The 26486-nt window shown below is 50.9% G+C and overlaps 3 protein-coding genes across 3 annotated transcripts in view; 1 reads left to right on the top strand and 2 right to left on the bottom strand.

Moving 5' to 3' along the window:
• WWC2 (WW and C2 domain containing 2) overlaps positions 1-4244 on the top strand; it is a 122957-nt gene extending 118713 nt beyond the window's left edge. Inside the window, exons 22-23 of the mRNA XM_090258929.1 lie at positions 2036-2163; positions 4095-4244. Coding sequence (XP_090115055.1) covers positions 2036-2163; positions 4095-4161 — 195 coding nt within the window. The 3' untranslated portion in view covers positions 4162-4244. The remainder of the gene's footprint in view (positions 1-2035; positions 2164-4094) is intronic.
• Positions 4245-7293: 3049 nt separating this feature from the next.
• Positions 7294-8948, bottom strand: LOC149996604 (claudin-22-like). The gene has a single exon (XM_090258360.1). The coding sequence runs from the start codon at positions 8511-8513 to the stop codon at positions 7851-7853; it is 663 nt and encodes a 220-aa protein (XP_090114486.1). The 5' UTR covers positions 8514-8948; the 3' UTR covers positions 7294-7850.
• Positions 8949-10043: 1095 nt separating this feature from the next.
• Positions 10044-10706, bottom strand: CLDN24 (claudin 24). Its single transcript, XM_090258412.1, has one exon. It carries the CDS (start codon positions 10704-10706, stop codon positions 10044-10046), a length of 663 nt encoding a protein of 220 aa, XP_090114538.1.
• Between the last annotated feature and the right edge of the window lie 15780 nt (positions 10707-26486).

Here is a 26486-nt window from a genome sequence, read left to right as displayed (position 1 = left end):
TGTGGATGGGGGTCGGTCCCACCAAAAGCAGTGGGACTGAGACCAGGGGCCAGGGGGTTGCTCAGGTAAAAATAAGCATCAGCAGAAGATGGGGAACGAGTGCTGGGGAAGAAGTCACAGCAAGTCCAGGGCACAGGAGGGGAAGACTGGAAAACAGCGGAACAGCGTAGAGTGCTGGGCCCCTCTGGCTCCGTCGCATTCAGGCTGACGGCTCCTGCGGAGACTTGCACGCGAGCAGGCTGATCGTCGGAGGAGTTCCTCCCGGGGCTTGAGGAGACAAGGGAAGCATATCCAGCTTCTCGCAGATCTGCAGGAACCCTGTGGACTGAGGTCAAGGAGCGCTGCCTTCCCTGAACTCCTGGTGGGACCTACGATGTCTTCACCTGTCCATCACCTCTCGCCCCTCCCGCTTCTCCTTCCCTTGACATAAAAGAAGCCTGAATTCTGTACTTTCTTCCCATGGATTTGAGGTGCCAGTAGGTCTCCCATCTTCTTCATTGGTGCCTCCTCAGTCAATAAACCTTTTAGAGAAAGAGAGAGGGAAAGAAGGAAAGAAAGAGGAAGTTAGTTACTTTGGTGCTGATTGACACTGGGTGACTTGCTCTTCACTCTCCCTTCCTCGTCCCAGCCTGGACGCTGGGCAGACGTAGTGAACCAAGCACTGTGCTGGGAAGCTGCGAGTGCTGTGACTCACCTCCTGCTGCTCTTACTCTAAGGAACGGGAGCCACCATCCCTGTGATCCAAGAGGCTGTGACTTGGTTTATTAAAATCTATATCTCACACTCTTTTTGGCACCTTTATTCTCTTGTTTACAGATGTACCCCTAGCTCCTTGTACAGTGCCTGGCATATAGTTTTAAAAAAGAAAAAAAAACAGTAATGGCTGAACGTTGAAATAATGGATTTAATGATGTTTTGGGTACCGCTGTAACTACTTGAAGTATATTAACTCACTTAAGCCTTACAACAATCTTTGAAGTGAGTACTGACTCCCCGTTTACAGGTGAGAATGGCAGGCACCTTCCCCGAATTGCACCAGCTCGTGAAGGCCAGGCGTGGAATTTGAACCCAGGCACGAGGGCCCCAGGGTGTTTGTGCTTTTCACTAATTTACAACTCCTTTCTTGGCAATCACAAGTATTTGTTGATTGGATCAATGAATGAATGAATGAGTGAGTGAAAGAAGGAAAGAAAAGGGAACTTTCAATAGAGTACTAATTATTCCATTTTTATTTTTAAACGCGTTCATGCAAAACACCCGAATCCATAGACAATAGCTCAGATAGTGAATTGCGATGAAGTCACACAGCGGCATGAACATTCTACAGCAGTGCGTAAGACAGGTTACGGTTATGTGTGCGACCCTCGTAAGCGCAATGCTGAGCAGAGGTCAGACCCCACAGAACACGCGCTGTGCTGCTGGGTTTACATAAACAAACAGGCACCCCCGTGGCCAGGCAGTTAGGAGCCAGGTGCTGTGACCCACGGGCCGGGTACTGGCCCAAGCTTAGGGGCCTCTGCGGCCTGGGGTGTTCTGTTCCTTCCTCTGGCGCTGGTGATATGGACGTGTTCAGTGTGTAAACGTTTTTCGAACTCTACGTTTATGTGCACGCAGCTTATAAGTGGTAGATAGAAAAAAAGGGTTGAAAAAATGAATGAAGGGTTGAAAGTGTGTTTCCCAAGACGTTAACCATAGATATTTCTTGGACACAGTACCATAAGTAGTTTTTAGTTTCCTTTTTTGAGGGTTCTTAGGTCTTCCAGATGTGATAAACTAATCACACACTGCCTACATAATAAGGTGTTTTCAATGCAATGAAGTAAATTTGCCCCAAACCAATGACTGTTGCACCTCCGCATGAGTTTGGCACTTGGGTGCTGTCCCCTGCTGGTGAGAAGACACCCACCTCCCAGGTGGCCGAGGCTGCCCTCCCAGCTTTAGTGTGCAATCTGTGAAGCCTTAGAGCGTGTCCCTGGGAATTTCTACTGATTAATTGGTGTTTCGTGGGGGGTTGTGTTCTTATTTCCTTTGCCAGGCTGAACAGTCCAAAGAAGAGCAGAAGCAAGACCTGAACGCGGAGAAGTTGATGAGGCAGGTCTCCAAGGACGTGTGCCGGCTCCGGGAGCAGAGCCAGAAGGTGCCTCGGCAGGTGCAGTCCTTCAGGTAACCGCCCGCCCTGTCCCCTGCAGGCTGTCCTCACGCGGTCTGCATTGAGCAGGAGTCCGCCTGCGAGTCGTGCTCGGCACAAGAGACACCAGATCCTCTGCTCCCAGACCGCACGAATAAGCCTCCCTTGGCTCCTTCCGGACGGTCGCGTCCCATGGGCCGCAGCCGCTCGTAGAAGCAGTTAGTACATCTCCCGGGCTCACCTTCAGGCAGAACACAGGAAGGTACAGAAAAGGCATTTATCCAGGGGTTTTGTGGCTTACCCGTCTGAAGCCATTCCGTGGGCTCCCCTGTAAGCCATGCGCGCTGGGCGGGCCCGGGGTGACAGGGCCAGGGCCGACCAGGGGCGGCAGGGAGAGAAGCCCACATGGGTCCTGCACCCGACAGCTGTGGGCCGTGGCCGAGGGGTGACAGCGAGGGTCGCAGGCAGTCGGGGAGGTGGCTGTGAGAAGGGCCTTGAGGCAGGAGGCGGCAGCGCGGACGGGCGCAGAGCTTTCAAGGGCACCGGCTCCGTGCCTGGGGCGCTGGCGGCCAGGCCTGCGACACGGGGGACTGGCGGTCCCGGTAGGACAGCCCAGGTCGCCGTGCCCTGGAGATGAGTAGGGAAAAATCCGGAGCCAGGATTAAGGGTCAGGGTGGGAGATACAAATGGGGCCCTCGTCCTACGGGCAGTGGACTTGGGCGCGTGTGTTTGTGTCAGAGGGAGGAGTCTGCAGACAGCCGGCAGGCGGGAGGACATGTGGGGACCCACGACGAGGTGGCAGCGGGGCCTGCACAGTGGGGAGCAGCCGGGCCTGGCGGTGGGAGTGGGGGGCAATGGGTCCGGGGTGCTCTGCCTGACTCTGCCCCAGCCACTTGTCCCGCTTGGAACCAAGAGCCTCGTGTCCCCTGGTCTCCTGAGTTGTCACGGGAAGTAAGAGATCAGGACCTGCCTGTGCGCTGTCTCATGTGCACACGGGCAGCTGACCCGAGCATGCGGATGGCACCGTGAGAGACAGCTTTCGGCGACTTCACGACCACGCGCCCTCGCCTGCCTTAGTCCTTACTTTTCTCTCTCGTGGAACCGAACAAATCACAGGACACGACACCACAGCAATAAGTCTCGTTCCGATTCCCATCATTTTCCCACTCTTCCTCTTCTTCTGTCCCTTTTCCTCAGTCTTTTCTACCTTGGTTCTGGCTTCCAGCCCCTCTCCTCCTCCCTGTGTAGACTGTCACGTTCTCGGGTGGGTCAGCGCTCTGTCCTCCTTCTCGGCGCCAGCGTGTCCGCATACCAGACACACCCTCAGTACGCGTGTGTCGGTGGGGCTGTATTACACGGTGAAGGTCTGGCAGGAGAAAACGGACACGCAGCTCCTGTCTCTGGTGGCTACAGCCCTAACGCCTGTCGCAGCCCTCTGTCAGCCTCACACACCCTTCCGGCTGCCTTCTTTCTCAGCGTCTCCCTTCCAGGCTGTGTCTGCTCGCCCCTGCTGTCGGCCGCAGGGCTGCTTCACCCTCAAGACAGTCTGGGTCCTTCTCCCTTCATCTGAGTCATGGTCTTTATTGCTCATCACGCTGCATAGTCCTGATTTTAAAGAACACTCCTCCTGGTCTCGTGATTTTCCTAGGATTCCACCATCTTGACTCCTCTCCTACCTGGTTTAGAAACTCTCCTGCCTGGGCTGTCTCACGTTGGAAGTCCTGGCAAGGAGGGCCCTGTCGTGGTCTGTAGGTGACAGGCTGCGAGCCAGAGCTGCCATCTCCCTGGCCGCCCCGCCGGCAGGGCAGAGGCCCTCTTGATTTTGACCGCAGTTCTCCCTCGGGGAAGGAGTTCCTGCAGCCCAGGCTCACAGGGACGCCGCCGGAGGTCTGGGGACCGTTTCTCACGGTCCCAGAGCCTTGTCAGCATCCTAGTAAAGTGGGTTTATCCCTCACCCCGACTCTAGGGAGAAGATCGCCTACTTCACCAGAGCGAAGATAAGCATCCCGTCCCTGCCGGCCGATGACGTGTGAGTCCATCGCCGAAGAGACCAGGGTGTCACCGGTTCATTTCTTGGGGAGGACAGAAGACTGAACATCGGTTTTGTGGGTTTGTTGCGGGGTGGGGGGGGGGGGGGGCACCATAGCTGTCAACTCTGGAAGAGCTTTTATTTCACATCAGAATTTCAACATGTTAATTTGTAAAGTTCCTTGAATGTAATTTTTATATAAAAAAGCAAAAAAAGAACTCAGATAACCAAAATGGGATCCTCTGGCACACAGATATTGTACAGGCTGTGTGTCCTGCCACTGGGCTTTGTTTTGTAAGAACGGAACCGGGGCACAACCCAAGGCACATCCTACTGAACCGGCTCGTGAGAAGGAACGGGCACACGGTGGTTTTTGCTTTTCCCGTGATCTCCTGAGCAGGCTGGGAGGCCGGCGACAGCGCCCTGCGGTGTTTTTGTCCCAGAGGTCAGCGCGTGCCCTTGGAAGTTAACCGTGAGCTCCAGCGCAGAGTCCCACGGCCACCGGTGTTCGTTGCCGTCACCTGTGTCCCTGTGTCGGAGCACCTGGTTTCCTGAAAACAGGCTCCTTTCTGTCCTTTTCTGTTTGCCTAAAGGAAACAAAAACAAAATCCTGCATTCAAGAGCATAGGAAGGCAAACAAAGGAGCAGTGCTCCTGGCTGCGCCGCAGACCTTGGGACGTTTGACAGTGGGGGCGGGGGGGGACTACGGAGAAAGCCAGACACCCGGAAGCACACTAGTCACTAAACGTGCCTGGCTCAGCCCGAGTCAGGGAGAACGTTCAAGTGTGAGTCCCGGCCTTCGCCATCCTGTTTCACCCCAGCTATGAGGACAGCGTCAGGGAGAGGAATGTGGTGGCCCCGGATCTAGGGGCAGACGTTCTGATGAGGGGTGGCAGGGGCATCAGGGCTCATTCGGTGAAACCAGGAAGGAAGGGGTATCGTGACTGAATCAACGTTGCCAAAAAAGGAAATTAAACCCTTCGTTAAACAGATGAGTAGCGTTGCGTAGCCATTACTTTGCAGCTCTCCTTCCAGGGATCCTATCTGTAGTTTGTGGTCAGAAGTTGGGGGGCAAAGAGAAGGGTGTGCCTGGGAAGAGTACCAATTTGAAGTATAGGCTAAGTCATTTGTTAAATAAAATTTTAAAAAGCCATTCCAGATGAACAAGTTTGGAGATAACGGCCTGACTAAAGCATCTTCTGGGGTAGAACTGTCACTTACCCAGGCCAAGCACTTCTGAAAAGAAACAAAACCCCAGTGTAGCTCTGCCAGCATAAAGGCTTTTGAAATAGTTTTATATGACTTAAGTCATGCTTATTACTCCGCAATACTGGACGAGGTCATTTTTGGTTAACCGTCTTTTATAGCCAACTCAATCAATTTTTTTTAGAAATGCAAAAACATCTTAAAGGCATGGGCCCCTATAAAACCACACACACACATTCTATTTCTCAGCTAGGATCCTCATTAGCAAGACATTTTTTTTCTTGAAAGCAATCACACATATTTTAGAAAGTTCAGTTTATCAGAATCAAAATTCAAATGAAGCAATTACTGAGCCTAGAATTTTAATTATTTTTTTCTTACTGTCCCACCACTTCCATATGAATGTCTTTGAAGCTATAACTGGACATGACATTATTCTGAGCAAAAGGCATCCTTGTGAACAGACTGAGCACTGTCCTTGGGGCCCGTTCAGTCCATTCTATTAGGTGACTGAGAAAAACGAGAAAGAAAATACCAGGTGTCCTTGTCAAGGTCAAATGTGAAAGACAGAAGTTTATTTAATGTAGAATTAAATGAAGGTCAGCTGTTTTCAGCTTCTTAGTTTGACCATGAAAATGTTTATAGAATTATGTGTAGTTGTACCGTACGATTTTATTTTCTTCATTTATTTATTTACGGTCTTATTTATGTTCTGTTTAATATATAGTTCGGTTCTGGCCATTTTAAATGTTTGACATAGAAGAGGCTATATTGGAATATTTACAGCTTTATAAATCTTCATCAGATTAGTTGTTGACTGTTTGTGATACAAAAAGTTTCAGACAAGTATAAAAGAATAAAATCTGTCTCAGGCCGGTAGTTAACACTTGTGACCAAGATACTTTCGGTTTTATTTTTAAAAATTTGCTCATTTCTAACATGAGAGATGAACTTATTTTAATATAATCCTTTTTCACACTTTAAAAATCAGTAATAGTGTTATGTATTTATAGGCAGCTTTTAACAATCCTGTCGTCTTTGTACTAACCCAAATGATTCACAACATTTTAATAACAATCACAAAACCGTATGAACAATATGAATTTTAATATTATAAATACTATTTTTAAAGGTAGAATTTATTCCGCACAGGGTAAAAAGAATGTAATATTTAGTTCTCAAGTTGGAATTATCAGTATGTTACTACAATTTTGTATATCAGAATCTAAGTGTTACAGGTACAAAAAGAATATCACTAGCCAAGTGAACAAAGTTTAGCTAAATCTCTGTAGCATGCAAATCAAATAAATCTAAAATCTTTGGGGTTTTTTTTCTTTTTTTACTATTACTTTATATTGTATTAAATATCAAAAGCTCAGGACTGAACTAAATATTTAATCAGGTTAAATTCTGAATGTTTCTGTTCATTTGTCTTGTTTGTAAACGTGTGCAAATACATCACATAGATTAACTGGTTTCTGCACTTTTCATGTGTTTGTGGGCAGGAAAAAAATTCCATGGGTGTTTTCCCAACAACGATACATATTGCCTAAGACTTTATTGTGTCCTTCACTGTTCAGGTAGATTCCCTGATTGGCTCAAACGCAAGAGTTTCCTTGAACCGTGTACCGAGCAAATATGAAATCTTTCATGAAGAATTCCCCAAGCCAGAAGTTGGTTATGAATACTTCTTGGTTGGATGATATGTATTGCTAACTTAAAAAAAAAAAAATGGGCGGAGTATTTTCTTTGTGCAAGTAAAAACCCGGCTGGCTCTCCAGCCTGCAGGCTAGGAGGTTCCCCGCCTACACACCCCACTGCCGCTTTGCAGCACCCCCTGAGGGTGCTCTGCGGGGGGGCGGGGGGGACATTGACATCCCCCCCACCCCACCGTCCTGACATACAGAGGCAGGAGTGCATGTGGCCCGTTTGTAGGACAGGCTCCGCAGGGGCCCTGAAGTCTCTGATCAAAGAGATGATGTGCCCACGGCTCTCAACTCAAGCTTCCAAAGAGCCAGCCATTTTTTTAAAGTTATCATCAGATGTCATACATTTTAAATAAGTCTGCAGCGAGACCGTTTCTGTACTAGTGGGTGATCTTAAACACTTGAAAGAAGTGATCAGCAGGAGCATTCCCGACTGCCAGGATGATTCATCCCTATGAATAACACCTTCAGAGATACATGAGTACTCAGAGAATGTTTTATTTACCAGTTCCATGGCATCACGGACTCTATTTTAAAACTGAGAAAACTCATCCACAGCAATGAGCACGATCACTATGAAGTCCTGATTGGTTTTGGACTCAGAGTAGCAGAGAAAAGTGGCTTCTCATCTTAGAAAGAAATTATAGTTTAAGAAGCTGATAGCCACATGCGTTTTAGAAAATCATAAGCGTAGTGCCTGGGTCACTGCAGGAGGAAATCCTCCCCGGTGCAGGCGGGAGCCGGCAGCGCCGGAGGGGTGGGCGCCCCGAGCCCGTCTGGCTTAGATGTGCAGGTGCGTGTTCCTCAGCTCCAGGTGCTGACGGACATACTGTGCTTCTGCCACTGTGTAGCGGCCCAGAGCTGGAGGCGCTTGAGTGGAACAGGCTGCCCAGTTTAGCAGACACCCCCCTAGAAGGAGAGAAAACCCAGCAAACCAGCCGAGGAAGAGGGCGTCCCCGAACTCCCACCTGGGCACAATCTCCGAGATGGTCTCATCCCAGAACTCCTGGACGGTCACGTGGGCGACCCAGGAGACCGGCACCAGGGCTGCGAGGCCTGCGGTCCAGAGCAGAATCCCTCCCAGGATTAACAGGCGCTTCTTGAGCTCTTGCCGTCTCTCTCCAATTCTCAAGCAGTCCAGCCCAAAGCCAGACGCCAGCAGGCCCAGAAATCCCAGCCCGTTGGACAGGAACATTAAAATCCTGGAGATCCGGAGTTCGGCAGGCAGGGCCAGGAAAGAGTCAAAGTCTTTACATTGCGACCCCGCTTCGTCCTGGATGACACAGGCCTGCCAGAGTCCCATGGTCCAGTTTTCCATTTCGTTTAAGTCCAGGTTGAGGTTTTTCCAATGCGGCAGGTAGTTTGTAAGACAGGTTAAAACCCATCCCAGCAAAGACAGTGAGATTCCAGCAAATTGTGCCACTGTTCTGAACACTAAAGCCATGGCTAAGTCCTCCGAGCTTCAGTCAAACCAACCCCTGCCTTTCGGTTGCGGTGACCAGTGTGGCACGTTGGTGTTTTCTTCCTGCAGAGCTCAGAAATAGTTTTCATTGTGTATATAAGAGGATTCTTGCCAGAGTCTCTATTGTTTGATCCCATGTTGAATAGGTTTCATAAAAGGAAAGGGAACTAATTCTGCAAGCCAGTAATGACAAGGAGTGGCCAGGGTCCACTTTCCAGTAAGCAGTTTGCTCTGAAAGAACATTAAGTGGTAATAATCCTCCTTTCATTGTTAACGCTGAAATGGCTTTCCTCTTGTTCCCAAGCTTCCGAACAAGGCAAAGGACTAAGGAGTCTAAATGCAAAATGTTTAATTGACAGGTGGGTTCAAGGCCTGCCGCTTCATGTCTTGCTAATAACAGCACCTGTCAGGCTGTCGTCTGTAACAGTTATCACATTCAGTGCAGATGTTGTGGGAACACAGAGTTATCTTTTTTTTTTTTAATAGGTTCAAGAAAAATATTCCTTAACCAAATAAATCAATCTGATGAGAAATTCTCTAGATCTTAGAGCAGGCCTACTTGTTAAAAATGTCTTAGGCTATACATATCACATGACATATAAAACAATATTAAAATATAGAGTCTGTTGACTGACATTCTGTCAAATTAATACATAGGTGCATGAATACTTGTTCTTTTCTTTGTTTCCATATGCTTTCTATGCTGTGGAAAAGTTAAGCAATAAGACTTTGTAGATGAGAATCAACATCTCTTCTGCTGCGACACTGAAATATACATATATATATATCTCCCCAAAACTTTTAATTGAGCAAGGGAAAGTTTTTACTAGGGCAAAAGAACTGTCACTATCTCAATATCAAGCAAAATATTCTCGTTTATCTTTTTAAGTATGAAGCTTTTGAGGAAGGAGACAAGGGAGGAGATGGCCATATTTTGAATCTGAGAGTCTCGGGGTGTACTGAAAACCTTTTCGCCTCCTAAAACCCTGTCTCACCGTGTAATTTCCGAAACACAAACCACGTCTGATCAAAGAAGACCAAAGTCATTGTTGTGGAAATGACACTTTGGGGTAGGCTTAACCTGTGGTCTTGCCAATGTAGAATGCTTAAAAGATTTCAGTTCGTTAGTTTTTCTCTTTAGGAAACAGGGTGATTATTATTTCCAGTGACCAACAAAAACAAACAAAAAAGTTTCTAATGTTAAGAAAACACAGTAAAGCTTAATACTGACTGTGTTGGACAACCACCACCACATTTCGATTCAAATAACCAGATCAATGAAATATTTTTGCTCATACCTATGTGATGCTTAATTAACATAGCAATTTTCTTTTAGATATAAGATTGCCTCTTCTGCAGACTGTTGAGGGGAATAGGGGATCTTGGATAGAAGTCATTATTAAATGAGAAAATGAGCAGCACAGATTTAGCTACATAGCAAAGACCCCTTTCTCGTGTAGACTCCTGCATCACAGCTGGTACAGATAATACGTCTCTCTGGTCTTGTCAAAGTCACACTTTCGGAACTGCAGTCCCATTTTCCAGGTATGGACACGGAGTCTCTGTTTCTGCCACTGTGTAGCGGCCCAAAGCTGGAGGCGCTTGAGTGGAACAGGCTGCCCAGTTTAGCAGACATCCCCCCAGGAGGAGAGAAAACCCAGCAAACCAGCCGAGGAAGAGGGCTTCCCCGAACTCCCACCTGGGCACAATCTCCGGGATGGTCTCATCCCAGAACTCCTGGACGGTCACGTGGGCGACCCAGGAGACCGGCACCAGGGCTGCGAGGCCTGCGGTCCAGAGCAGAATCCCTCCCAGGATTAACAGTCGCTTCTTGAGCTCTTGCTGTCTCTCTCCAACTCTCAAGCAGTCCAGCCCAAAGCCAGACACCAGCAGGCCCAGAAATCCCAGCCCATTGGACAGGAACATTAAAATCCTGGAGATCCGGAGTTCGGCAGGCAGGGCCAGGAAAGAGTCAAAGTCCTTACACTGCCTCCCCGCTTCCTCCTGGATGACACAGGCCTGCCAGAGTCCCATGGTCCAGTTTTCCATTTCGTTTAAGTCCAGGTTGAGATTTCTCCAGTGCGGCAGGTAGTTTGTGATAATGGAGAAAACCCATCCCAGCAAGGATAACAGAAGTCCAGCGAGTTGCATTACTACTCTAAAGACTAAAGCCATGGTCACACGTCCTGTGATTCTTGCTGCCCCTACGTAGGAGCCACCGTCTGTGGTGGTGGACAGCAGTGTGCTGAGCTTGGTTGTATGCTGCCCGGGATATAAGCTTCGGTCATTAGCTCCTCGGGCACTCTGAAGTGCGTTTTTGTTCTTCGCGAATACAATGTTCCATGTAAAGGAGGAAGGGCCCCGTTAAAACTGTGAGTTGGGCTTTCTGATAAGGATTTGACCTGCTGCCTTCCGATTTGCTTGGTAAAATTATATCCCCAATGCTTGATGATTCTAAGTCGAAGGATGAACAAAGAGGCCTCTATGACCCCTCACCCTAAAGGACAACAGAAATCTTTGTGCCTCAATATGGATTAATTAGATTTTAAGTGGTGATAAAAGGCCAGCTCCCTCTATAACAGGACTTCATTGTAATAGCTGAACCTGAGATTCCAGGATGCCAAACAAGCCCTTGTAAAGAAAGGCAGACTCTCCCTATAATCTTCACTCTCCTCGGACTCCCTCAACCTACACAAGGGCCTGGCTTGCGTTCTTCAGTGTCACAGGGACTCAGTCGGAACTTGGCAAGAGCGGTGCCCTCAGATTCCTTTGAAAGGTGGATACTGGTTCACTGGGTTCATTAAAATGGAAATGACGGATGCTCGTGCCCAGGGAGGAAGGGCGCATCCTGAGACGCTCTGGATTTCCCCGGAAGATGTCCTCCATCCTCGTTAAGGACTTGGGGGAACAGCATGGTTCCTCACAGAGGTGTTTTCGGTCCAGAGCTGAGCTGTCTTTACTGTCGCTTACAGAACAAAGCAGCCGCAGCATGAAGACCCCCGCAGTTCAGGACATAAGACTCCAGTCTGAAAACAGGAGCCACAGTGCAGCTGACATTTGAGGTGTCGTCTTGTTTGGTTCACACCACAGGAACTGGCCCTCAGGGGACTCCCAGGCCGCTCCGGGCCCCGCAGCATCCAGCCCCTCTCGGCTGGGCCCCGGGCGTCCAGCACCCACGGCGAGAAGGCAGGACCTGATGGGCCTGCATGGGGGACCCTCCTGGGGAGCGGAGCCCCTGCCCGTCACATGTCAGCTGTTGCATCTAGTCCAGCAGCAGAGATGATATTTCATGATCTCACTCAATGGGAGATCAAAGAGACAGCACCCCCATCCTGCAGGATCCAAACTAAGCAGAAGGGTCGGTATTCTGCATTATTTTAAAGGTAAATTCCTTCTTAACTTTTAGAGAGTTGCAGAATCCCATAGGACACACTGCTGTCCTCAGTGGCCTAAAATAAGAAGCCGTCCCCGTTGCACATAGAAGTAGGTTCCAGCACAGGCTAGAGACCTGCCCAGCCTTCCGGGGGGCAGGTGGGACGGAGAAGCTCCTGGAAGCAATCACCGACAGTCCCAGGGAGATGGCTCTTACTATCACATGGAAATGTTTTATTAAAAATGGAATGGGACAGGCTGCTGTGTGAGGTAGCAGCTCTCTGTCCCAAAGGCGTGGCAAAGGTTGTGCTCCCCCATCCGGGTGCTCAGGCAGAAATTTCCGCCATGGTGGCCATCAGACCTGAATGAGCGTAAGTGCTCTCTGAACTCATTTATCCTGTCAACATTTAAGATTTTCTTTTAAAAAAGAAAGTTTTGTGAGCACCTCCTTCTGGCCAGACCGTGACTGCCGTAACTGAAGACACAGCCTAGACCAGTGTGGACACAAGCCCTGCCCTGGCCCCCGTGGGAAGAGGCCACCAGGAAACAAGAAAATAGGAGAATTCAAGTCAGTGAAAAGAGCGGATGGGGGTGTCCCAGGCAGAGGCAGCCCCAGCACAAGAGCCCTGAGCCTGGAGGACTTGGAGCCCCCTCCCCACACTCCTGACAGGGGCCGCCCTCCCCCATATTCCAGTTCGTGAACTAGCTGCTCCAATAGACCACGTGGAGCGGTGGGGGGTGGGGCAGGGTGAAATTCAGCCGGAAAACCAACTCTATCCCCATCCTATTGTTCAGCATGGACTACACTACCGCTGTCTCGGGAACACTCCTCTAGAAAACGAGGAGAGGAACCCCCCCTATTGAACTGGATGGGAGACATCAGCAGGTCGTGTGCATTTCTGATGGCCTGAAGGTTCGGGTGACCAGCCCTCCCACTTTTCCCAAAGCCACACATCCTGAGAAACCTCCCAGGCCAGGGCACAGGTGGATAGTTGTCCCCACATAGACCATCCCCAAATTTAGTCACAAACCAGTAATCATGTGTTAATATATGTTGAATCTTAAGACCCTAGGAGTGGCCCTGCCTCCGAACAGAGGAGGGCTCTGGGGACAATTGCCCGGAGAAACAGCAAACTCCGCTGCCTCCCCCAACGGGCAGGAAGAGTCACCCTTTCTCCTGCAGGGGCTGCAGGCCTCCCTGTCACTTGGCCTGGGTGCAAAGACAGAGGTTCCTCCTGCCCAGCCCAATTTTTTTTTTTTTTTTTTTTTTTTTTATTAAAAGAAAATGCATAGCCCTGGCCCGTGTGGCTCAGTTGGTTGGGCATCATCCCCGAAGATCCCAAGGTTGAGGGTTCAATTCCAGGTCAGGGCACATGCCTGGGTTGTGGGCTTGATCCCTGGTTCATGTGTGTTGAAAAGGCAACCAGATTGATGTTTCTCGCTGGCATGGATATTTCTCTCCCTCTCTTGCCCCCTCCCTTCCGTCTCTCTAAAAATCAATAAGCATGTCCTTGGACGAGGGTCTGAATCAATCAATAAATAAAATGCATAGTTATTCTGTTTTTTTTTTTTTTTCGTACGTCTTGTCCTGCTGCACGCTAATTCTCGAGATTAATCCCCTTGAGCTCAGCAATCAGAACCAGACACACAGCTGCATTCCCCACCCCTTAGCACAGCGCCTTGTATCCACTGTGCCTTCAACCAATGTCTGTCCAGTAAATGGACATAATGGGACCTTCTAAATGCTGCTGTCAGTACAGAACGCCAGCGCTAGAAATGTGTCCCCACTGCGTTTTGTAATGACGATGGCTGGGCCATCCCGGTCTGTCTGAGCGTGACCTGTGAATTCTAAAAGAATGGACTCAATCCACCACCTCGAGTGGGACAGGAAACGCTGCCAGATCCTCAGAAGTTGGCAGGCGGGAGTCAAGGGGCACCTACTGTAGGTCTGGGGAGAAGGTAGCACCCCTCTGGGTCCACAAATGTCCACAGGGTGCTAGAGACGGACGCTTTCTCCCTCCGCCCTGTTTTCATGATTTCTATCTTCTAAATTTTCTACAAACCATGTAGAATTCTTAGGAGAAGAAAAAACAAAGGTTGTGAAAGAATAAAAAAGTAACTTGCTTTAGTCTGTTCACCCCCAGAATGTCAGGTCAACGGGAATGACACTCGGGAGCTGACTTCCCCGAAGATCCTCCCACGTGGGAGGCCACTCACTGCCAAGGTTGAAGATCCGGGCACACCTGTTACAGTTTACAGAGCAGTATTAGTTTCTATTTGTTGATATAGTTTTCCTTCCGGTCTCCGGATGTTCCTCCCTCTTACCAGTTTTTTTGTTTTGTTTTGTTTTGTTTTTACTCCGGTGGGCGAAGACTGAATTTTGCTCTTCCCTCTCCCCAAAACCCTTTGCTGGCAGTTTCAGGGGCGCTGAACTAACAGCCTGTCTCACACTTACAGATCAAACCTATCAAGGCACTGACAGGTGCTGTGAGTTTTAAAGCAAGTTCTTTAAACCACCAGTGGCCTAAAGGTGTGGAGGCCTGAGCTGTGGCCCAGCTGGTGGCGTTTGGGGAATTGGAACAGAAGGGCGTAAGGGACCACATCCATGTTTCAGAGACGTCACCCTGAGCAAAAGCGCAGAAATCAAGCAGTGAGTGGAGTAAGGAGGGGTTTGGGGGAACCCAGCCCAGCACAGCCCCCTGCCCTGCTCCACGGCCCCACGCTGAGCTTCAGCGCCAGCAGAGCCTCTGGGGGGCGGATCCGGGGTCCTCCTGGTCCCGCCCTCCAACTTCCAGACCCAAGGGGGCACCTGAAGGTGAACGCAGGGTGCATCGTCCCCGCCCCGTCCCGCCCCCGCCCTCTGGCTAAGAAGCGACTCCGGACGCCCTCAGTCCGTTTCAGGCAAAGTCGGGGACCCAGGTCAGTACTGACTTGCTCTTCCCTTCGCGTGCTGGTGGAGAACTGTGTGATTCCCATCACCTGGTTGAATAGCTAGTTATCTGATGTCATGTCACACCCCAGCTGAGATTCTATTCCAAGCCTTAAAACGACTAAAGCTTGAAAAATTATGCGCGACCTCGGTTTTGGATAGTGAACGAAGCGTCTGGTCCTGCAGCGACCCATGGACCCGCGAGACAGAATCAAGTGCAATAAATGGCCAGTATTTATTGAGCACTTACTGCTGGCCAGGCATTAATTAGGATGAGGGCTTAATCTGTGTTATCTTATCCTCACAAGAACCTTCTGAATGGAGGCAGTTTTTACCTCCATTTAACAGGGAAAGAATCGAGGCTTAAATTAGCCAATTAGCTTGCCCTGCACGAATTAGCTTGCCATACTTACAGCTGAGAATTAAGCCCAAGCCTGTCGAACCCCAAAGTCCCAAGCATAATCAGTCTAGGCTATGAAACATAGTCTTTGGTCATTGTCAGGATTGTCTCTCCATTCTGTCTCGAAGTTTGACCTGCTAACCCTCGGCCTTCACTGAAGCCCGCATCCCCTCCTTGGGCACTGAGTGCATCTGCTCTGTGGCTGTAACGTTAGACTCTGCAACAGTGAAGGAACCTGGGAATGTCCCAGCCAGGGATACAGCCTCCACCTGCTACACAAATAGAAATAAAAGCCTCTATCTCAGGATTAACTGGGTTCTTTTCTTTGTAAATCCCTTCTATGTATTAATCTAGGTTCACACCCCTGGAGGCTAAATTAACTCCCAGTTAACCAGAGGGAAAATGGTTGTCAGTCAGCGACAGCCTTGGCACCTTCTGGGATTCCAGAGGCAGCCAACACCTCAGACACCACTGTGGCTTCATTTTGCAGGGAGCTGAGGCCTGGGGACCTGCCTCACCTGTCCAGGGCCCAGACCTGGCCTCCAGGCTCGGATTCTAGCTCTCTCCATTCATCCCCCCACTGCTGGGTGCTGGCAGGAAGCATGGCCCCAGCCAGGGCCCCAGCCTTCAGAGTATTTGTCCTTTCTCTGGGAGAGAGACCAAACCCCTTGCCAACATGGAGCACCTACCTGCCATGTTCCGGGACCTGAGCTAGGAGCAGAGGGCAGGGCAGAGAGGTGGGGGGGTGTGATTCCAGATAGAGGGGACAGGAGCAGGGGTCCCTCTTCCAGGATGCTGGCCAACAGCCAGAGGGAAGAACAGGGGGTCAGGGGGCTGACAGCAGGTGACACTAGAAAAATAAACTGGGGTCACAGTCATTCAGTTATTTGACATCTATTTATTGAGCAACTACTATACATGAGGCACTGTACTAGGCCCAGGGGTGAGAGGTGCCTGAGAAATATATGACCCTTGCCCTTCAGGTAGGGAGAGAGATAATAAACAAGCAGAAAGGAGAGACCAAGATAATCCCAGATTCCAGTACGATTCTTGAAGGATGGTCTAGGTGTCTCTGAAAAAGCACCATGGGAGGCGAAGACTAACCAACAAGAGAATCAGCCAAAGACCTGTCAGAGGCTGGAGTTCAAAGCCAGGCAGGAACATGCTTGATGTGTTTGGGGAACCAAGCAAAGGGCAGTGTAGTGGGAGACCGGTGAGGCCACAGGGTGGAGACAAGGGCTGATCCTGGGGTTGCATTGTAGGCTGTTGCTTCCCATTGCTGCGGCCTAGAGCTCGGTGCGATCTGATGGTTTTGAAATGTTTCATTTGGCTGTTGGAGGGGGGGACAGTGCAGGGGGTCTTGCCATGCAGGCGATGGAGCTCGGTCTGGGGAAGGACTGGTGGAGGGGACGAGAAATGGAAGAATTCAGGGTTTGTTCCCTGGAGACTGAGTGGGCGGTACCTGCTGATGTGGCAGATGAGTAGCAGACGGCAACCTTTTGGCTGTCACCGAGGAAGGGTTCTGTGGCCAACTGTGCACACGGGTGTGGACTCCTCAAGAACCCCTAGGCTTGCTGAGGAAGGCTGGAGGCTCCTCGTGGTCAGCATGTGAATCCCCCGACCTCAGGTTAACAGAGGGGTTCTGGTCTTGCATTCCAGAATGACTTCAAAGGAAGCAACAACTCTGAGAAGCAGCCAGCGCCAGCCGCAAGCTGGGGAGGGAAGGATCTGGGGGAACGAAAGGCAAGCTGTGAATCTGCATCGCCGACTGTGTCCGGTGGGCTGGGCCGTGGGGTCCGTACCACCAGCGGCACCACCCCGGAGCGCCACTCACACAGAACGTGACGGCAGTGCTACTCCCTCGAGCCAGGCAGCCGGTCAGGCCTGTCAAGGCTGTCCCTTCTTTTTAAACGAAAAGACAGACCACAGGAAACTTGGAGAGCGCTCAGTCACTTGTTCAACAGTGTTTATTGAGCATCTACTGTCAGCCACAGGTCACGCATGGTCCCTGCCCTCGTGAAGCTTGGAGTCTAAGAGATCCGGCCTGAGAATAAGGAATCAACGCCGATATGGGAGCTTCTTTGAAAAAGCAATCCCATGAGGTAAGTACCTAGGAGCATCCATTTCTGGTCCTGGGCGTCCGGGTACCGTGACCCTCCAGTCTGGCAGGGTCACCACACTCAGACCCATGCTAGGGAGAGGCCGGAAAGTGCCTTTCTAGATCAATGAGTCTTCCCAGTAGTCAGCTGTGACACCGAGACGGTCCAGCTGACCTGGGGCACGTGAGGACGGGCAATTCTAACTCACAGCGCCGTGGGCACTGTCCAGCCTGAGAGGCTGAGCCCGGACAGGCTAGAGGAGCGTCTCCCCACACGCAGGACTCTTGGTCCTCTAACAGGCTGTGTCGTCCCGGTTTCCCAGAAACAGTGCTCAGGGGTCTGTGGAGAGACGTCTCTCCTAACCCTAACCTTGCAGAGGAAATCCTGGCAGCCAGCCCAGCCATGGAGCCCAGCCAAATAAAGCTGAGCCCGGCGGTTCCCACAGGGGTCCCTGCTTCACCCCGTCAGCTTAAATGGTCTTTGAAACCCCACCTAACACTCATAAACATGGTCTTCCTCCAGAGCTATGACATGGATCTTTCCCCCAGAGAGAACGAACTTTTCCATAAAGCAAAGGTTCCCTAAAGGCAACGGAAGAGCTTCGGCTCTGGAATCCGAAAGACCTGGGTTCAAGGCCTGACTGCCACCGATGCCCACGTCAGACCCAAGAAGACTTCCTTCCCTTCTCTGAGCCTCCCCAGCTGGGAAGCAGTGGTAATAGTCACGACACGCCAGCACGCACGGGCGACTGGGAGGCGTGAGGATAATGGCGGAAACCTAGGCGCGCCTCAGGGGCTCTTCCTAAATGAGTTACTATTTTTATTCTGTATTTTGTCGTTCAGTCCCCACTGCAGAGGGTCGCATGACACTGCCTTTCTCTGCCCTGGGGTATCAGTTGCTGTGCACTGGCTGAACCAGGGGCCTTTTCCAGAGTCTTTATATGCAACTGGATGCTTTTGAACCGGGCGTTCGTGCCATTGGGAAGGCTTGGCAGGCAGGCTTGGCCCGGCTTGCCTGCCTGAAACCCGTTCCCGCTCCCCAGAAGCGAGTGAGTGGTTCTCTCGCCGGCTTGGCCCCCGTCACGCCGTCTCACTTGCCTTCAGGTTGGGAGGATCAGATACCCTGGTCATCAGCGGTGATTCCTGTGGCCACAGGCTCACCTGCTCCACCTGGGGCCGGGGCTGAGAGGCTGGGTCCAGAGTCCGTTTTCCTTGCCAGGTTTCTCTGGGACCCTGCTTTGGGAGAAAGGTCACAGATGTTATCGACACAAATAGTCCCATCAGTCTTAGCTGGAAGGGAAATTTTATTTCTAAGAGGAGAAAATCTGATTAAAGAGATTGTAAATGTGAACAACTTTGCATCTGCCCTGAATATTTTCATTCATCCATTCACCTGTCCATCCACTCACCCATCCATCCATCCATCCGCCCACCTATCCATCCATTCATTCACCCATTCATCCATTCACCTACCTATTTAACCATTCATCTGTCCATCCACCCATCCATCCACCCACCATCCGTGCCTGCACCACATACCTCAGAGTTGAGTGCTTCTCTTATCATTAGCGTGTCAACCACAGGGGCACAGGGAATCAGAGACAGAGAGAGGGGTCCTCACTGTCAAATAGCTCCCAGACCATTCAGGGAGACAGACAAACAATTAAATGCAGCATAATAAGAGCGAGGTGAGGGGAAGAGAGCGAGGTGAGGGGTGCGGGAGCAGAGAGAAATAAACTGAGCATTTCCTGGGGCCCGTATGCTGGGGCTGCACAGCCAGGGAGGCTTCCTGGAGTGAGGGACGCTTCATGTCCATGAAAACACAACGGGAACCAACAGTACAGAGAGGAGGGCCAGGCCGTGCAGGCAGAAGGAACAGAATGTGTGAGGCCCAGGGGCCAGAAGACAGCACATTCCCAGGCTGGAGAAGCTGGTGGCAGCCCCAGGGAGAAGATGTCTTCATCTTTTCTGAGCCATTGACCCTTTGTGCAGTTGCATGAGGCCTCTGGATTCCTTTTCAGGATAATGTTTTTAAATGCATGCAGTAAAATCATTCGTTCGGCAGCCGTCCGTCTCGAGAGACGATGGTGTAGCTTCTTAAGAGTCTATCTGCACCGCCGAGAATGGCTGTGCAGTCCGACTCGGGAGTGACACGGTATCTGTCTCCTCCCGTGTTGAATCGACATCTTGCGATGACGCTGGAGTGTCCTCTCCAGTGAAGCTGAAGCTACAGAGCCTGGGCAGGGTGATATGGAGGGTCTGCTGTTGCCCATGCAGCAGACCCCCCCTCTCTTCGCAGCTGAAGGGTCCAAGGGAAAGACGGAGTCAATACAGCTTGGCTTCAGGTGCGCCGCAGGAGTTGCCGGTGTTGACTACAACGTCGAACCGCCTTAGGGACTCCGGCTCCGGATTTTCTGTCGGGGTTTACTCCCTTAGCCTTTCCCCTGAAGAGGTATGCCGCAAGGCAGCGGAGGTTTTTTGGAGTCAGAGTTTTCCTTCTCTGATGTGCCCTGACTGGAAGATCGAACCAGCGACACTTAGCTCGCAGGCCGACGCTCAATCCACTGAGCCAAACCAGCCAGGGTAATGCAATAAAATAAGTTAAATTAAATGATGCATTATATAGGATGCTCTGGGAGGGGAGCTCCTAGAACAGGTGGTCTCGCATGCCCGAGAGCGGTGATGAGCGCCTCTGTCTGCGGGGCCTCCGGGCTCAGTCCACCCCCGGGGCTCTGGGCGGGTGGAGGGTGATCACTGGCTGGAAGGGAGACATTGGCTGCATTAGGGTCTCAGCCTCAGCACACAGACAGGGTAGGATTTTCTCTCTTTGCACGTAGGGAAAAGAAGGGACAGAGCTGAGCACTGGGCCCCCCTGTGGCTTTCCAGAGCACCCTTCCAAGACCACGGAACTCCATTTTAGTCCACGCTCTCATAAAAAAACAAACCCGTCACACGAACCCCAACCACCTGCTGGAAAGGTGAGGGAGGAGGGTCTCCTAAGGGAGAGTCTGCAGGGACAACATACGTGGGGGCTGCATGGACGGAGGCCCACCTGCGTGAGCCTCACGTGTGTGGTGCAAGGGTCCTCCAGAGTGGACTCTGTGAACGAGAGAGGACCCTGGGCACTGGCGGGGCTGCCCCCTCGCTGACCGCTCTCACTCCCCTGGGTGCGGCTTGCTGCATTCTTTCGAGCTGGGATCCTTACACAGGCCTGTGGGCATCTGGCCCCATGCCAAGCTGACGGATTCCAAACCCCCCAGCCCTGACAGGAATGTCACTTACAGGAACCTCCCAGCTATTGAGCTAGCACGATTTTTTAAAAGAATAAAGTACCCTGTTGGCAGGACTTTGAGGAAGTCGGCATGCCGTACGCCGCTTTGGGGTGGCGCTTTCCTGAGAAGAGCCGGGCAGCATGTAACAAGAGCCGCACACTGACCCAGTAAATTCGGCTTTGGGGAACATGCTACAGGAAGAGAATTCCGAAGGGGGGCAGAAACCGAAAATGTGCAAATATACGCCCAGCGGCTGCAATTTAACACAGACGAGGACTGGAAATGACCCAGATGCGCGACACCAAGGGCCATGGCCGAGGACACCGTGCAGCCTCTGACAACCAGCAGCACGCGGACCGCGGCGAGGCCCACGGGGCTGAAGAGTCGGCAGGGAGGGCCGTAAAAGCAGCACGCACCTGCTGAGGGGGGCCAGCGCCCCCAAGGTCTCTGCTCGCGCAACTGACCAGATCGCCTTCAAGCGCCCCTATCCGCCCGGGGGAGGGAGCAGGACTTCAGTCCTCTGGTTAACATCTCACCGGCCTTCGGTTTGAGCACTCCCTCTCAGTTTAAGCCCGTGTCGATCCAGGAAGTATTCAGGCAACTCAAAGTTCACATAACTCCGTCTGGTTAGCCCCCTCAAACATACCTGAGTGCCCTGGGAAGCTGACCAGCCTCGCCCCCCTCGGGGTGGCCGGTCTGGGCTGTCATCCTGCTCCTCTGGGGATGAGTTCCGGAATGAACTTGGGACCCGGTTCCACGCCACAGCCGTGGAGAGAAAACCTGGGGGGTTCTGGGAAGTCTTTTCTCTGCCCTCAAGGAGACCCACAGAGGGAGTCGGTCCCTTTTCCTAACCTGGGCGTCCTGCGTGGAACTCACCAGCCCCACCACTCTGGCCCCAGGCTGGGAAGGATGGCAGAAGGAAGGGATGGAAAGAGCCTGGGTCCCGGGTGCAACTGGAGCCCACTGAGCTGACCGCCAACAGCTGCCCTGCTGCCTGACTTCCTGTGAGGAGGAAACACTTATTGTTTAAGATGAGCTGAGCCATGGTTTTAGTCGGTATTAATGTGAAAGCCTAGTTTCCTTAGAATCGATAACAAGGGAAAATGCTTTGTCTACCTAGCAATAATGATTATCTGTATTATGGATATTCAGATTTATAGAGAGAGAGATTTTTCCAATCAAGAAATCTCTTCATGATTTTCACACTTCACTTTTTCCTGGGTAGGAATAAAGGTCAAACCAGCCAGCGTCACACCTGCGGCCGGTGGAAGGAAATGGGGAACAAGCAAGGGAGTCAGCCGTCATGCAGACGCAGACAGCGGGGGAGCGGGGAGGCTCCCCAGTGAAACGAGAGAAGGCTCAGGGGGCCTGAGTGGAGACCAGGGCTGGCGGAAGCCACAGGCAGGCCACCAAGAAGCGAAGCGTCCAGCTGGTCCTCGGTCAGAAGCAGAGACAAAAATTTGAGAAGCTTTCTGTTACTAAGCAGGTTCCGGACTTTGGGGGCCGATTGTCACAGGGATTATGGTTTGGCTTCCTAGACCGGTTGCAGGAGATAACAGACTGACTTAGAAGGCAGATGGCTTCCTGGGCTGGCTACTGTGGCTTGAGGTCCTACTTTTGTAGATGCTCTGGCCACTGTGCATTTGCATGCTCATGTCTAAACCAGGCACGGGACGCAGTGTGCCCCGGCTCTCCTTGCCTGCCCCCCTAGGCCTCAGCTTACAGTAACGTGGAGATAATTGTGCTCTCTCTCAGGTTGTGCGGATTAGATGAAATAATATATGTAAGCACCTGCCACAAAGTGGGCATTTCATAACGGCGGTCTATTGTACGTTAGGTGTGTGGCTAATACCGCCTTCCGTTATTCACGCTCTAATTGATCCTCCGTGTGAAGAATTATCCCGAAGGCTGTCAGCACCTCCCACACTAGGCACCCGCTGGCTTAGTCAGAACTGCACTGCGATGGGCCTCAGAATTTGCAAACCACAGTCTGTAGACGGATGCGGGTGTATTTTGTTCGACTTGCCTAGTATTTCCTTAAAATTGGGACAACCTTTAAAATCGCTGAGAACCCACATTAAAAAAAAAAAAGATATCTGGCTTCTGGTGCAGATTCAGAAGTTTTTATGAGCACAGAGGGCCACCCGCCCCATGGCTGCCATCAGCTGGGCTTCCGCTGAGCGCGGACAGCTTCTCACGGCCCCCAGTCTGACACCAAACGCTCCCTCGGTGGCTGCTGTGCTCCTTATTTCAACTAGACAAGCTGTCATACTGACTTATTTAGCTCTTTTAAACGAATGACTACTTATTACTGTTTTACATTACCAGTAGCTTCCTTTTCTAGTAAAATAAACGAACAGTGAACATTTTAAGGTCTTAGTCCATCTGTTCCAATGGTTCTGCTTTGAACGTCCCACTGTTTGGTCTTTCTTTTATGATCTTTTGCCCCAGAGTCCCCGCCACTCTTTAGGCAAGGCCCACCCAGGTGGAAGGCCTGGTTCCGATCTGCATGCCTCTGGTGCAGCTAAGGAGTGAGAGGGACGACCCCCAGGGCAGAGTCAAGGGCGCCGCAAAACGCCTGGCTGACCACCTCGTGTGTGTTCTGTTCATCCACCTCTGTAGCTCCTTTCCTCTCTCTGGTCTTAAATAAGCAACACAGGGAGAAGACGGTCTCACTGGGGAGACCCAAGAGGGTGGCAGGGCGCACAGAGCTCAGACTGGTTCCACGCACCTCCGCTGCTTCGCGTCCTGACTCTTGTCCTGCCCAAATGTCGGTTCCCCGAGCCCTGAAGCCAGGGTCTCGATTGTTGCTGCTGATTTCTGTGGCGAACGAACAGGCAGCAATTATTCCAAAGCTTCCTGGGAAACAAGAGGAGGCACAGCTTGTTCTTTCTGTTACTTCCTCTAGCACATGCTTGCCTCTCCCCGGGGGGCAGATTTGGAGGCAGGGAAGCCAGGAGCCTGGGGGGGTCTCTGACTTGATTAGAAGCCTTCACCAGGGGTCTTGTAGAAAACCGTCGCTCTGTGGCCCAGGCAGGTTTCCGTGATGCTGAGGAAATGTGACTTCCGGGCCCCTTGCCCATACAAGAGCGTCTCCCGCTCTGGGAGGGGGCCTGGCAATTGGTCCACATGGCCCTTTAGTTATGTATTTATTTATTTTGTAAAATGGGCAAGAGTGAGATATTTTCACAGCAACTGTCAAGACCACAGTCCCTTTCATCACCTTCCTCTCACTTTTCCTTGCCTGACACCCCCATATTGGTCAGCACGGGAGCATCGCCTTTTGGGAGGGATCCAACTAAAGATTTAATTGACATTAGTGGAAATGTTTGCGTGGCCCTCAGTCTGACAGCTGTCCCAGCGTGGGAAGCTCCTCGGAGTCCTTCCCGCACTGCTCACTCACCCAGTGCGGTGGCCCCGAGGCCCAGTGGCAGCCTGAAGGGGACCCCCAGGGACTGGCACCAGACAAAGGCAGGTGGCATGAGGAGAAGCAGGTTGAAAGTCCTCCCCATCCTCAGATTTACAAAATTATAAGCAGAGGACTCTGTTCTCATTAACATCTTGTCAAAATGCAAGGCGTCTCCTGTTTGAAATGTACCTCCTTCGTTAAGGCCTAGTCGCCATCACTGTCAACGTGCCACGTTTCTTTTTGAGAGGAAATGGAGTGAAATAAAAGTTATCAACATTCCTGCGTTTGAAGGCACAAATTTCTAGTAGCACTTCAAACAGAAAGCACGTTTGTACATGAAGCCACACGTTTTATCTACCCAGTGCATCATGTCTAGTCTTGGTGTACCTGATACATCCTTTGTCGTGATAGGTCTGGCGGTACCAGATAAAAACAACATGGAAAATTGTTCAAACACAGTGAAATAACCTGAAGAAACACGTATTTTCAGTGACAAATCTGCACGATTCGTCAGTAAGTAAATGGACTTCATCTAGGAGCTATTTCATGTCACATCTGTGCAGCTCAGCATGACAAAGAATGATCTAAAATGCACTTGACTGGCTCATGAGTATGGCTTCGTATTGCAATTCTTTTCAGAAAGCAGACCCTCAAAATTCTATCTGCTTCGGGCCCCACAAAACCGGAATCTGTCTGTGCTGAGTCGCATGTCTTCAGCCAACGTGGGAGAACAGAAGTTAATGGGAGGAGCACATGTTTCAATTATAAAAAGGAAAGAAAAGAAAAGGGTAGATGTATACACAGCTGTGAAGAGTGTGCCTAGACAAGTCAAATGAAAATAAAGTGGATCTGTATTGAGTTTTCTTACAACTGGCTCATGTGGCTCATTCACATCACTGGCCTGTGAGTGTCTCAGTTTGCCACCTCACTACCAAACATTGCCTGGCCTCGACTCAGGCAAATAACAGCCAGGGACCAGAGCTGGCGGTCAGTCATTTAATGAAAACAGTCTCTTAAAGTGGGGATCATGTGCAAACACCAGCGTGTTTGGTTCCTAGGGCTGCCGTGAGAATTTGCCACAACTGGATGGCTTATAACACTTCAAGTTCTGGGGGCCAGAAGACTGAAATCGGGCTCTGGGCTGTGCTTGCCCCGAAGCCTCGGGGGAGACTGTGGTCTGAGCCGCTCCAGCTTCTAACGGCTGCTGGCCTCATGCCCCTCTCACCTCTGACTTCACGTGGCCTTCTTCTCTGTGTCTTTTTTTCTTCAGCCAGTGTCTCCTCTTTTCGTAAAGACAGCCATCCTTGGATTTAGGGCACACCGCATAATCCAGGTCAGTCTCACCTTGATGTCCTTAACTTACATCTGCAAAGCCCATGTTCTACGTAAGGCCACAGTCACACGCTCCACATGGACATATTTCGTGGAAGACCACCACCCAACCCTCTACTCAGGGACTTCCAGGGGCCAAAGTAAGTGGAATTTCCACTCGACTGGATGACTTTTCAAACTGTTTTCTTTTTCATTTGACACAGGGCACTGAGAGTTTACACACTAAAGTAACTTCTGAACGCCTTCCTCTGCTAATGGGTGATGAAATACTCACATTCATTAAGAAATGGTTTTCAATAACTTTCACGTGGCCCCACATGGAGAGGTGGATCCCTACTGGGGGCGTGGACTTTTGCAGGCTGTCTCCAAGATGAATGGATCACAACAGATGTCAAATTAAGCACTGGCTTCTGTCCCACCACACACAGACACACAGACACACACACACACACACACACACACACACACACACCACGTCCTGGCTTTGGGAGAATAGATTGATTTGTACCTGCTTACACAAGCCAGATGATACCCTTTTCTTTTCTCCAACTCAGAGACCCTCCAGCTTTTCCATGTTTGCACCTATTTAATGCACAAAACCCCCAGTTTCTCCAATCCTCAAAGCCATGAAGAAATAGGAAGATCTTCCCTTTGACATGCTTGCAAATCATAGTTAGGACAATTATTTTTCTTATCCTCCAGGTGAACGAAATCAAAAGCAGACTATGTAATGACTCCATCACACCTGCACCGAGGTTGGCTGCCCAGAGCTGTTCTGACAAATTTGGAGGAGGCAGCCAAAGGAGCAGCAGACCAGGGCTTGTTGAGAAGTCATCTGAGGAGCAGAACATGCACCGAGACTCTGAGTGAAGAGGCTCAGGCTCCGCTGGGAGCACTTAGAGGCCTTCCCCGACCACAGAGGGATACTCAGGGCCCAGACCCACTGTGGGGATGAGTTCTTTCCCCAGTGTCAGAACAGTTCTACACCTGTGGGCATGGTGGGCCGCAAGCCCGGCTTTGGCTGCCGTAAGCAAATACAATTAAATCCATTCTCTCAAAGCCAAGACGTGGCCTTTTCTCTTTGTTGTGATGGGACTGAAGCCAATGATTCAAGAGCCCACACAAAACAGCAGGATTGCTCTG

Source organism: Furipterus horrens, unplaced genomic scaffold, assembly GCF_987537825.1.
Source record: "Furipterus horrens unplaced genomic scaffold, mFurHor1.1.pri manual_scaffold_12, whole genome shotgun sequence".
Taxonomy (NCBI): Eukaryota; Metazoa; Chordata; class Mammalia; order Chiroptera; family Furipteridae; genus Furipterus; species Furipterus horrens.
Note: the sequence above shows the minus strand (reverse complement) of the source record. Positions and strands in the feature narration are given on the sequence as shown.